The sequence below is a fragment of the Rhinopithecus roxellana genome, chromosome 21, assembly GCF_007565055.1.
Source record: "Rhinopithecus roxellana isolate Shanxi Qingling chromosome 21, ASM756505v1, whole genome shotgun sequence".
NCBI classification, from domain to species: domain Eukaryota; kingdom Metazoa; phylum Chordata; class Mammalia; order Primates; family Cercopithecidae; genus Rhinopithecus; species Rhinopithecus roxellana.
The window spans coordinates 79,990,345-80,004,399 of record NC_044569.1 but is presented as its reverse complement, the minus strand read 5'-3'; the positions used below and the strand labels follow the sequence as shown (position 1 = coordinate 80,004,399).

At 40.5% G+C, this 14,055-nt stretch overlaps 1 protein-coding gene across 1 annotated transcript in view; it reads left to right on the top strand.

Annotated features, from left to right (window-relative positions):
- Positions 1 to 14,055, top strand: part of CCDC178 (coiled-coil domain containing 178) — a 524,781-nt gene that overhangs the window by 78,994 nt on the left and 431,732 nt on the right. The window contains exon 6 of the mRNA XM_030925827.1: positions 4,358 to 4,380. Within this exon, the coding sequence (XP_030781687.1) occupies positions 4,358 to 4,380 (23 nt within the window). The remainder of the gene's footprint in view (positions 1 to 4,357; positions 4,381 to 14,055) is intronic.

Sequence of the window (14,055 nt, the reverse complement as noted above, 5' to 3'; positions counted from 1 at the left end):
GTCATCTGCAAATAGAGATAATTTTCCTTTTTTCATTTTCAATTTTGATAGCTATATCTATTCTGAATATTTGGTATAAATCAAATCATACAATATGTGACCTGCATTTTTTTCATTTGACATAATGTGGGAGGTCCATCCACATTGTATTGTGTATCAGTAATTTGTTTCTTTTTATAGCTGAATAATATTCTATTGTGTACATATACTACAGCTGGTATCTGTCCATCTGTTGATAGTCATTTGGGTTGTTTCCACCTTCGTCTAAAGTACATAGGGCCACTATGAACATGCATGTAGTATGTATTATATAATTATATATTACATAATATAAGGATTTGATTAAGTACCTGTTTTCAGTTTTTTTGAGTATATACCTAGGAGTGGAACCGCTGTGTCATGTGATGATTCTATATTTAACTTATTGAGAAAGCATCAAATTATTTTCCATAGCCCAACTATTTTAAATTCCTACCAGCAATATAAATGGGTTCTAATTTCTTTACATCCTTACTAGCACTTGTTATCATCCATTAAAAAAAATTTCTAACATAAGGTTAATTATTTTCTTATTTTTGCAGTGGAAAATAGAAGGTTTTATGAATACTTTTTGTCTCAACAATATCATTTAGATATTTAAATATTTGGTAATAATTTCCAATAAAAATATAGAGCTAAATAAAAAAGGACAATGAAAATGCTAGATTTATCAAGCAGAAGTTTGTGGGCAATGTGGCTTAGAGCTGTAAGTAAATGAAGTGTTTCATTTCCCTTATAATGTAATAATTTTTTAAACTACATCCAATCGGGCAGTTTTAGCTCCCCCTCCACCTTTGTTTTCATTTGCTATTTTGATAAAATCAGAAATAAGAATTGTATGCAGTCTTGTGTTTAGTTTGATATAATTGATTATATTAGATATTTTAATCAAAGCATCTACATACCACAATTATTTATGACAAGTGAAATTTTAAGCTTAATTATAATCAGGAATTTTATTTAAAATAGTAATTTAAAGTGACTTTGAGAAACTTCTAAAATTTGTCCAAATTTTTCAGATAGACAGTTATTAATGTAAGACTTCAAATGTTTCTCTGGAGTTGTAGGCCTTCTCTGTGTTAACTACTTCAATATCCTGAATAAATAGTGTTTAAATGCTAGGTACCGGAAATTTTGCCTCCAAATATCAGATCAAAGACTGACTAAAATAATTTTTTAATTATTTCTTTGTTACTTCTAAACACTGTTGCTAAGGTGATGTTTTGATATATTACCTTAAAACATTTCTTCATATGAAATTGCACTCTCCTTCAAAAATTTTGAGTGATAATGTTTTATCTTTATAAAATGATTTTCTATTGAGTTATAAAGAAGATCACACTGAGAATATTAATTATTGCTAACTTGTTGAAGACTTCAGAAGTTTTGGATAATTATATCACAATTCACTGAAGTGCCTCTTAACCAATTTTCCCCTGACTCTTGTGATACTTCAACTTCAAATGGCTTCTTAGAACTGTCATGTAAATCAACGTCATGCAGGTTTCTGCATTATGCAGGACTGTGAATGCCAGTTTCCAAAATCAAGGAATAACATTTTCCTGATTATTAATTAGTTTAGAATCTTATTAACATGCTCACTGGATTTTTATTCTCTTCTCTGCAAAATGCCAATTTATCTTTTGCCATTTTCTTTTGGGTTTACTTGTATTTTCTTATTGACTTGTAGGAACTTGTTACCTTTAGTAAGTTGTATGTGTTGTAAACACTTTCTCTCAGTTTGTGACGTGTCTTTTTACTTTATGAACTTTAATGTAATTAAATTTATCACTTTACTTTTGCTTTTAAGTGATTTGTGTCTTGTTTAAGAAGAATTTCCATACCACAATCCTATGACAGTTTTACTTTATAGCTACTAAAATTTTAATTTCTCTTAGGAGATTTGCTTAACAATGTGAAATTGATTTCTTTTTGCATATGAATGGAATAGATGGCTAATTTTAGTTTTTAAGGAAAATTAGTTTTTCCACATTGATTTTATTTCAAATCCAGTCATTTCTTATAAATCAGCCATACCATATCCATCATACATCAAAGTTTCATATATGATTTTACTTATTTCTGGCCCTTTCCATCCCACTGGTCAATTTTATCTCCCTATGCCAATATCTGGTTTCACTCATTTACATGAGTCATAATATGTTTTGATATCTGATGTGGTAGTTCTTTTTACCTTTTTAGAGTTCTTTGGGTATTCTTGATACACTGCTCTTCCATATAAATTTTAGGATAAGCTTGTCATATTATATGAAAAAATCTATTGGGATTTTAAACATAATTGCATTCATCAGTTTTTTAATTATGTATATGAATTTAGTCTTTTTCATGATTTGGTCAATGATGTACCACATATACAACAGTGGTCTCATGAGATTACATTATTGTACTTTTACTGTACCTTGTCTATATTTTGATATGTTTAGATACACAAATACATTGTACTATACTTGCCTACAGTATTCAGTGTGGTAACACACTGTGCATGTTTGTAACCTAGGAGCAATAGGCTATACCATATAGCCTAAGTGTGTAGTAGGCTATACCACTGAGGTTTGTATAAATATACTCTATGATGTATGCCAAATAAACATCTTGAATTAGAGATAATCTATGAAACCTGTAACATTCTGGTTTTGCATTTTTGATAATTTATGACTTGTACAACCCAAGGTACTCTTAGAATATATCTGTAGAAAATAACCCCTGCCAATGACTTTATAGGCCAGAAAAGGCATAATATTATGGAACACTAAATATGTGAACTCACGTATAATTTTGTATTCACCACTCTTTGGTAACACATTAAAATTCAATAGATGTCATGTACTTCTGACTGTTAGGAAAGTCTTTTGGGAATAAATAGCATTTGAACGTGTCCCTTGATGAATGTGTAAGATTTAGAATTACAGAGACAAAGGTCAGAACAATTAGGTAGGGTTAAGAATAAAACAATATGAATAGATAGGAGATTTGTGTACTTCTTGGGAAACAACTGTAAACCAGTAAGTTTCTGAGACAGGTCTTAATCAATTTAGAGGTTTATTTTGCCAAGGTTAAAAACCATGGTCCATGACAGCCTCAGGAGGTCCCAAGAGCATGAACCCAAGGTGGTTGGGCTACAGCTTCATTTTATACATTTTAGGGAAGCAGACGTTACAGGGAAAGACATAAATCAATACATGCAAGTTATACATTGGTTAAGTCTGGAAAGGTGGGACAGCTATAAATGGGGACTTCCAGGTCATAGGTGAATTCAGGTTTCCTGATTGATAATTGGTTGAAAGATATGACTTGCCTGAATTGTTGAATTCACCATTAAAAAAAGAAATTTAAAAAGCCTGTAATCCCAGCACTTTGGGAGGCCAAGACGGGCGGATCATGAGGTCAGGAGATTCAGACCATCCTGGCTAACACGGTGAAACCCCGTCTTTACTAAAAAATACAAAAAACTAGCCGGGCGAGGTGGCGGGTGCCTGTAGTCCCAGCTACTTGGGAGGCTGAGGCAGGAGAATGGCGTAAACCCGGGAGGCGGAGCTTGCAGTGAGCTGAGATCCAGCCACTGCACTCCAGCCTGGGCGACAGAGCGAGACTCCGTCTCAAAAAAAAAAAAAAAAAAAAAGAAAAGAAAAAAAAAAGCCAAAGTTCTTATCATATTGATGAAGCCTCCAGGTAGCAGGCTTCAGAGAGAATAGATGGTGAATGTCTCATATCAGACCTTGAGAGATGTCAGGCTCACTAAAAAGGACCTAGTAAGGGCAAGAGATTCTCTACAGAATGCAAATTTCTGCCACAAAAGACAGTTTTGCAGGACCGTTTCAGAATATGTCAAAGAAATATTATTTTGGAGTGAAATACTTTGATTTCTTTCAAGGCCTGTTACCTGTCATGTGATGCTATATCAGAATCAGGTGGGAATTTGGTATATTATTGCTACAAAGAGTCTTTTTTGTTTATCTTAAGATTTTTGTTTTAATTTTAAAGCTGGTCTGTTGTGTCTAGATTACAAAGGCAGGAGGTCATAATGAGGCATGTCTAATCCCCTTTCCCATCATGTCCTTAACTAGTTTTTTAGGTTTCTTTGGGGTCCCCTTGGCCAAGAGTTGGGGGAAACTACTCAGTCAGTTGGGGGGCTTAGAATTTTATTTTTGGTTTACACAACCGAGAGTATTAAGTAGACAAAAATACAGTGAAGTAGAGAGAGATATGTAAAGAGAATTGACAAGTTTAAGTGACGTTTATTCACTGTTTTTTAATATGTTTAAGATTTGATTTTTATTGAGATCTTTTGTTTTGACAGTTTGAAACTTCTTTTGAAGAATGGTAAGAAAATTTCATGCTTTTTAAAACTATTTTATTTTTAATGTCAAAATTTCTGTCATCTGCTATAATCCAGTTTAACTTCAAAAGGAATAGAAAATCAAATGCAAGATTTTTCACAATAGATATTACAATATATTTTTTAAAATATGAGAATTAGGACATCACTGATAATGGCAAAATAGAGATCTCCAGAGCTCCATCCCTTCACAAAAACAACTATGAAATTTGCAAAAACATTGGTCAGAATCGACTTTTGCAGAAATCTGGAATCCAGTAAAAATTTAATAACCAGTAGGGGAAAATTCAATGAAGAAGGAAGCTGCTGCATTGCATTAGAGAGCACTGTGGCATTGTAATTTGCCTGCTCCGCATTCTCCAGCCTTCAAACTGGTGGCAGCTAGAAAGAGAGCAGTGCACACCTGTGGTGCAGATTCCTAGTGCCAGAGGGAATAATAGGAACATCATTCTCAAAGAATTGTGTTTGAGTGGTCTGATAGCTCCTAGAAAGACTAGCATAAGGACTTTGCTTGACTTGGAGCAATCACAAGGCTGGGGCTACTTACAGGCAGTGTTTGCAAAAAGCGTTTAAAGGCGTATACTTGCCACAGCAGCCTGAGGCTACAGATAACAGCTAGGACAAGCATTAACCAGACCAAAATTCCTGTGAAAAAATAAGTTGGAAAAAGAGATAGATACCTGAAGGAAAATCTCTCAATATACTGGAGATTTGAAAGAGCACAGAGGCCTGGAAAAATGTTCAAGAAATACTGAGAAGATCCTAATCTTACTTCTGGCTAACCTTTAAGATCTGCATAGGCAGGAATTGAAGGCAGAGTCAGTGTTGTAAACAGCCTAGGCAAGCCTGGAAGGATTACCCTAAGGCAGACCAAATCTGCTAAGATTGGAAAGCATTGTTTTTCTTTTTCCTTTCTTTTGTTGCCAGCCATTTAAGAGAACTCACACAAAACACTAGCTCACCAGTAAGCTAAGGAAACAGATTTCAATGATTACACATGAGAAATAATACAGCCCTTATGAAAGAGTGTTCCTAAAAGTCACTAAACAAACAATAACCCACTACAGACAGAAATAGCAAATCCAATGGTGTAATCTGGTTTTTATTTCACATTAAAATATTCAAAATGTCCAGTTTTCAAAAAGTAAATATGAAGAATGCAAAGAAAAGAAAGTTTGGCTCATTCACAGTGAAAAAGGATAAATTCACATAAACTGTTCTCAAGGGAACCCAAAATTTGAACTTACTGGACAAAGATAAATCAATGGCTTAAATTATCTTCAAAGAGATAAAGGAAACCATGAACAAATAACTAAAGCAGAAAACTGATGTTTCAACAAATGTAAAATCACAAGAGAAATTATAAAAATTAACCAAATAGAAATTCTAGGCCGGGCGCAGTGGCTCATGCCTGTAATCCCAACACTTTGGGAGGCCGAGGCGGGTAGATCATATCAGGGGTTCAAGACCAGCCTGGCCAATATGGTGAAACCCCATCTTTACTAAAAAAAAATACAAAAATTAGCTGGACATGGTGGCATGCACCTGTAGTCCCAGCTACTCAGGAGGCTGAGGCAGGAGAATCGCTTGAACCCAGGAGGCGGAGGTTGCAGTGAGCCAAGATCATGCCACTGCACTCCAACCTGGGCGACAGAGTGAGACTCTGTCTGAAAAAAAAAAAAAAAAAAAAAAATCTAGAGCCAAAATATTAACTAACTGAAATTAAAACTTCACTAGAAGGATTCAGTAGCAGCTTTGAGCAGTCAGAATAATCAGTGAACTTGATGATAGGTTAATAGAGATTATCTAGTCTAAGAAAGAAGAAAGACAAGAGAATAAAGAAAAATTAAAAGTGCCTAATAAGCCTAAGGGATACCATCAGGCATAATAGCAGTCAAAAAGTGTGAGAAGAAAGGGATAGAGAATGAAAAAATACTTGAAGAAACACTGGCTAAGAAACTCCTCAATTTGATAAAGACTTAAATGTATGCATCCATCAAACTCAGTGAACTCCAAATAAAATCAAGTCAAACAGATCCACACCAATATACATTTTAGTTAACGTGTCAAATGCCTGGGACAAAGAGAATCTTAAAAACAGCACAAGAGAAGCAACTTTTCATGTACCAGGGACACTCAGTAAGATTAACAGTGAATTTTTCATTAGGAATTGTGGAAGTCAGAATGCAGTGGGGTGACACATTTAAATGCCAGAAGATAAAAAGAAACTGCCAATGAAGAATTCTGAATCCAGCAAGAGTATCCTTCAAAAAGAGAGGAGAAATTAAGACATTCTCAGATAAACCAAAGGGGTGTATCACTAGCAGTCCAGTTCTATAAGAATCCTATAAGTAGTCTTTCGGGCTGAAATGAAAGGACACTAGAGAGTAACTGGAAGCCATATGATAAAATAATAAACAATAATAAAGTTAACTTCAAATGTAAGTGTTAAATCCAGTATAAGTGTATTTTTGTTTTGTAATTCTTATTTGTGTCCCTATTGTTTTGTTTTTCTAAGACCACCAGAGCGGGTACAAAAGAACCAGCGACTAGGCAAGGGTAGGAGCAAAACTGCAAGTTTATTTTGGTCACCTAGCTTCAAGGGAAGAAGGTGGGTAGGGAGAGGTCTGTTGGCCCCCGACAAAAGGGGCCCCCAGAGTCACCCGTACAGCTCTCGGACGGAGTTCCCACAGTCCTGACATCCCGACAGGAGTGGAGGACTGAGGAAGGCCGCACGTGGTGTGCCTCTGGAGCGGCTTTTCTAGGAGTGGGAGGGCAATAGGCGGGGCACGGGCGTGTCAGGGGGCGTTCCACAGGTGCGACCAGGTAAATCTTGGTCTCTTCAGATTGACATCACCTGGCGCATGCCTAGTTGGTCTGCACCTTCCCGGGTCGCCGGCTGGATTTTCGCGCGCGCGGGAAAAGTTGGGGATGAAGAACCCGGAAGTGCGCCATCTTGCCTCTGTTCATCCAAACAGTCCAACCTTTTATTGATAATAGTGAAAGGGGCGCCGTGGTCTGTCTGGCTACTTCCTGCTGTTAAGGGGCGCTGTTAAGGTCGGGGCCCATGGTTGGCATTTGGACGTACGGATGAAGAATAAAATAAAGCACAGTATTAGTATAGGAACGAGGTATGGAAGCATTTGAGGGTTTGAATGTTAGTGTCTGCTAGGCCTGACTTGCTAACATAATAGCAGCACTCTTCTCTAAGGAAGAGACAAGTGCCTCCTTTTTCAGCTGTAAACAAGCCTAGGGCTTGCCTGTTTTGGGCAGCTACTTAGGCTATTGAGGTAGTTCGGCGCTGCAGGGAGGCCAGGCTTTCAGCTGATTCCAATAACTAGAGGGAGGAAAAAACAGCCCGTTTTGACGGGAGTGGCGTAGTGGCATGGAAAGTTGCTGGAAAAGCTCTGCTACTTCTGCCTGGCTGTATAGAGTTAGACTGGGGACCAAGGACACGGGGACATAGAGGGATCAGTTAGTGGCTGTATGGTTAAGAGTTTTAGAGAGAGATCAGTTGCACGAGAAATAGCCTTCAATGGGGGCTGTTTTGGCCCCCATTGGGTGCCTGAGTATGATTACCTCAGGATGAATTTGGAGTTGAATAACGGAAAAGGAAGGATGTGGCCTTCAATGGGGGCCGTTTTGGCCTCCATTGGGTGCCTGAGTATGATTACCTCAGGATGAATTTGGAGTTGAATAACGGAAAGGAAGGATTGGGCAGTTGCACGAGAAATAGCTTTCAATGGGGGCCGTTTTGGCCTCCATTGGGTGCCTGAGTATGATTACCTCAGGATGAATTTGGAGTTGAATAACGGAAAGGAAGTATTGGGCAGTGGAGATGTTCGATGAAGGTTAGGAGACGGGAGAACCACTGCTCTGGACTATTGTCTGGAGGTAGATATGGGTCTGGGGTTATGTATTGAAAGTCTGATAGGTTTATGTAGAGGATGGTGAGAAAGCGAGCTAAGCGCCAGGGGTCAGGGAGCATGAACTAGTTAAGAAAGTTTTGTAAGTTTGAGGAGAGTGGGGGAAAGTTGAACTGATGTCCACTGATTGTTCCCAGTGGGGGCCCTTTTTAGCTGGGAAATATGAATCCAATGCGTGTGTCCTAGGAGTTTTGCTGCTGTATGTGTAGACAGGAGGACAATGTATGGGCCTTTCCACCTGGGCTGTAAGTCTTTGGCTTGGATATTTTTTATGTATACTTGGTCCCCAGGACTGAGGGAGAGATGTGGGTTGTAGGCATCTGTTAGAGGAGGGTGTGCTAACTCAGCGTGTTGTCTTAGGAGTTGTCTGAGAAGAGTGAGATATGGGAGGTAGTTCGCCAAAGGGGCTGGCAGGGAAGGTATTTGTTGGAGGGTTAGGGGCCGTCCGTAGACTAATTCGAACGGACTGAGGCCTGTTGGCTAGCACAGTAAAATAAGTAGAATTGGTGGGGATATGGGACAGAAGGGTGTAAGGGTTGGGAACTACAGGGTGCGTGGGACGGGTGGCTTCATTGACTAGCCGAAGATCCTGTACTAACCTATACGTTCCATCTGCCTTTTTAACTGGAAGTATTGGAGTGTTACAGGGGGAATGTGTGCGGACAAGAATATGTTGGCTAAGTAGTTGCATGATAATTGGCTTTAAACCTTGTAGATGTGTCGGAGAGAGAGAGAATTGGGGGCGGTTTGGGAAACGAGTGGGATCTTTGAGCTTGACGAGAACTGGTGGGTGGTGAGCAGCTATGACCGGGGTGGAAGTGTCCCACACTTGAGGGTGTACAGAAATAGGGAAGATGGGGGGTGGGGGCAACATAGGAGGAGCCTGTGCACTTGCACAAAGCATGAGCAACAGGTCATGAGGGGATTGAAGGGGAGTGGATGAGTTGGTGGGAATGTATATGGAGGCCTTTAAGGTGCTCAGGATGTCTCGGCCTAGTAAGGGGGTAGGGCATGAGGGTATAATGAGGAACGAGTGCGCAAAGTAGTTGTTGGCCAGGCAGCAATTAAGGAGTGGAGTTTTTCGTGGGGTGGATGGCTTTCCGTCTACTCCTACTACAGAGATATCGGATGGAAGGCTAGGTCCAGAGAAGGACGGCAAAACAGAATAGGTAGCCCTGCTATCTATTAAAAAATTAATTGTCTTACCCGCTACCAGGAGAGTTACCCGCGGCTCGGCGAGGGTGATGGGGGTCCCCAAGTCTCGGCACCTTCAGTTGTCGTCATCGTCCAGATGTAGGAGCTGGAAGGAGCTCCCAGGATCCTGGGAAAGGGGATCACGTGGAGACGCAGCACCTGTTCTCAGGGTGGGGCAATCAGACTTCCAGTGTCCTCCCTGCTGGCAAGCAGGGCAGGGGGTTGCTGGTGGACGAGGCTTAGGACATTCATTGGCCCAATGTCCTGACGCCTTGCACTTATGGCAAGGCTGCGTTGGGGCTCAGGGACCTTGCGGACACCTGTTGGCATAGTGTCCCGCCTTGCCGCACTTATAGCAGGCTCCTTTTGTAGCCTTGGAGTCTGCGGAGTATGTGCTCTCTGGTCTGGGGTTACAACTGGGCCGTAAAGCCGCTGCTAGGAGCTGGGCCTTCTGTTTGAGGCGTGCCTGTCGCACTGCCTCAGCCGTCTCCTCTCTGGAGTTATAGACCTTAAAGGCTAATTTAACCAGGTTTTGTATTGGTGCCTGAGGACCATCCTCTACCTTCTGAAGTTTCTTACGAATGTCAGGAGCTGATTGAGAAATGAAATAAGACGCCAAAATGGTGGCCCCTGTGGGGGAGGCCGGATCTAACCGGGTATATTGGGTTAGAACCTTAGTCAGCCTATTTAAGAATGCGGCTGGATTTTCTTCTGGATTTTGAATAATTTCTTTTAATTTGTTAAAATTTACAGTTTTGTTTGAGGCTGTTTGCATACCAGCCAACAAACACTGAACCATTATGTCTCGCCTACGGCGCCCAGGCTGGTTTGCTTGATAGTTCCAGTCCAGGTCTGCCGAGGGGACTGCTTGCTCCCCTAGTGGGATGGTGGCGTCAGTTAAATGTAGTTGGTTGGCGTGCTGCCTGGCGGCCGCTAGGATGCGCTCTTGCTCCTCAGGGTTTAGGGTGGAGGTTAGGATAACCTGGAGGTCATGCCAAGTTAAGTCATAGGCCTGACAAAGGTATCTAAATTCCTTTATGTAGGCGGTGGGATTAGCTGAGAAATCCCCTAAACGCTTCTCAATTTTGGAAAGATCGGCCAATGAAAAAGGGACATGCACTCTGACTACCCCCTCCGCCCCAGCCACCTCTCGCAAAGGTGCTAACACTGTAGGAGGGTGTGGGGCAGGAGTGGAGGCATCAGCAGGGCACTTAGAGCGGGTGTGTGCAGAGACAGGAGACTCAAGACAGCCAGTTTGGGGCCCCGAAGGAAACACGGGACTGAGTGGATTACTAGTAGGTAAGGAAAAGGAAGGAGGAGTCCAAGCGGAGGGAGGAGAAGTATAGGGCGGAAGTGAGGGGAAAGCCTAGATCCTCCGGCTGAACAGAAAGGAATGAAGACTCCTCTTTTTCGGGTTCCTGTGGGCCGGCGTCCTTGGCTAGCATAACTTGGGCCAAAGAGCATCGGCTACACAGGTCGGGACGAGAGCGTAAGGCCCAAAAGCCTTGTACGTAATTAATTTCAGACCACTTGCCTAGCCGCTGGCAGAAATTGCTGAGGTCGATCACGCCACAGTGGAAAGGAAAATTAACTGCTTCCTCCTAAGGTCTTGTTCAAGCTGTAAGGTTTTTAAATTGGCTAGGAGGCACCCTAAGGGGGTGCTCTTTGGAAATTTGGACTGGGGGTTTCCCATTTGTTTCCTCTTTACCGACACAATGGACCCAATGGACATGGGAATGGATCCCTGCCTGGCTTCAAAGCGTCCTTTGGAACCAGCAGAGACAGACGAGAGGCTCTTGAAGCCTAAGTGGAGATTACCTTCAGGCGGACGTCTCCGTCCTGAACGGGTCTCCCGAGCCACTTGGTGGCTCCAAATGGACCCCGGACCTGCGCAGGATTTCTGGCCGAGGGAGGTAAAGAGGAGACAAGGGCACTTACCCCAGAGAGGCTGTGAGAGTGAGGGAAGCGGGTCTCAGGTCCTGGTCCGTCTGCTGCGTGGGAGCAGGAGGAGGTTCCTCAACCCTTAGAGGCCTGAGGAGGGGTCTCCTCCCGGGTCTTCGGCACCAACTGTTTTGTTTTTCTAAGACCACCAGAGCGGGTACAAAAGAACCAGCGACTAGGCAAGGGTAGGAGCAAAACTGCAAGTTTATTTTGGTCACCTAGCTTCAAGGGAAGAAGGTGGGTAGGGAGAGGTCTGTTGGCCCCCGACAAAAGGGGCCCCCAGAGTCACCCGTACAGCTCTTGGACGGAGTTCCCACAGTCCTGACATCCCGACAGGAGTGGAGGACTGAGGAAGGCCGCGCGTGGCGTGCCTCTGGAGCGGCTTTTCTAGGAGTGGGAGGGCAATAGGCGGGGCACGGGCGTGTCAGGGGGCGTTCCACAGGTGCGACCAGGTAAATCTTGGTCTCTTCAGATTGACATCACCTGGCGCATGCCTAGTTGGTCTGCACCTTCCCGGGTCGCCGGCTGGATTTTCGCGCGCGCGGGAAAAGTTGGGGATGAAGAACCCGGAAGTGCGCCATCTTGCCTCTGTTCATCCAAACACCTATGTGATTATAAGGTCAAATGGATAAAATTCATAATAATAAATTTCTGCTAATGAACACAAAATGGATAGCTATGTAATTTGTGAAACTGATACCATAAGAGAAAGGGCAGAGATGTAAAGGAACAGAGTTCTTCATATATAAATAGATAGGTATACTATTGAAGCTACACTGATTTTAATTCAGTTTTTATAGAGTTAAGGTATTAATTGTAATCCTCAGGATAAACACTAAGATTCTACTTTAAAAAATAAAGGAAAACAAAGAGAGGCAAACTACACAATATATAGAAAAAAATCAGCTAGTTACAAAGAAGGCAGTTATGGAGGAGTTCAGAAATAAATAATATAGAAAATGAATAGCAAAATGGCAAAAATAAGCCCTTCCTTATCAGTAATTAATTTATATGTAAATGGATTAAACTCTCCAATTGAAAGGTAGAGCATGGTAGAATGGATAAAAATAGATAATCCAACTATATTCTGTCTATAAGAGTCTCACCTGAGATACAAAGGCATAAGTAGTTTACAAGCAGAAGGATGAAAAACCATATTCCATGCAAATAGTAAGTAAAAGAGAGCTGGAGTGACTATACCAATGTCACACAAAATAGGCTTTAAATCAAAGCCTGTTACAGAAGACAAAAGACTTGATTCACTGATAAAAGTGTCATTCTACCAAGAAAATATATAAACTATAAATATAATATACCTAACAATATAACCTCAAAACAGACATATAAACTAACGGAAGTGAAGGGCATAATAGACTGTTCTACAACGGGATTTTGAGAATTTAATGTCCCCACTTCCAATAATGGATAAAATAACAGAAGATCAGTAAATAAATAGACTTGAATAACATGAACCAACTAGAGCTAACCAGTTTATACAGAATACTCCACTTAACAACAGCAGAAAACACATTCTTCTCATGTGCACATGGACCATTCTTCAGCATAGATCATGTATTACACCACAAAACGAATTTCAGTGAAACTAAAAAGATCAAAATTACACATGGTATTTTTTCTGACCCAGTAGAATGAAGCTGGAAATCAATAACAAATGGAAACCTGGAAATTTCATATATATGTGGAAACTAAACAAATCGTGTTTTACAAACCAGTAAGTCAAAGCAATAATCACAGGGGAAATTAGAAAACACCTTGAGGTGAGTGAAAATGAAAACACAATGTAGTTAAACTTACAAAATGCAGCAAAAGTAGTACACAGAGGGAAATTTAGAGCTATAAATGCTTACATTTAAAAAGGGGATCTCAAATCCAGTAACCTAACTTTATACCTTAAGGAAGTAGAAGAGGAGGAGCATGCTAAACCCAAAGTTAGCAAAAGGAAGGAAATAAAGGTTAAAGTAGAAATAAATGAAATAGAGACTAGAAAAACAGTACACAGAATCAATAAAAACAAAAGTTGTTTCTTTGAAAAGAGCAATGAAATTCACAAACCTTTAGCTAAACTAACCAAAAATGAAAAGAAGACTCAATTACAAATTAAATAATACAAAATTTGAGACACTACAACAGAGTCTGCAGAAATAAAGAGGATTATAAGAGGATACTAGGAACAAATGTATATCAACAAACTATCGAAGATGAAAGAGACTAATTCCTAAAAACACGTAAACTACTAAAACTGTCTCAGGAAGAGGTAGAAAACCTGAACAGACCTATGAAAAATAATGTGATTGAATCAATAATCAAAAACTTCCCCAACAAAAAAAATCTCAGGACCACATGGCTTCACTGGTAAATTCTACTAAACATTGAAAGAAGAATTAATATCAGTCCTTCTCAAACTCTTCCAGAAAATCGAAGGAAATAATTTCTAAGTCATCTTATGATCCCAGCAATAACCTGATAGTGAAACCAGACAAAGACATCACAAGCAAACTATAGAATATGCATGAATATACATGACAGGCCAGGCACAGTAGCTCACACCTGTAATCCAAGTACTTTGGGAGGCCAAGG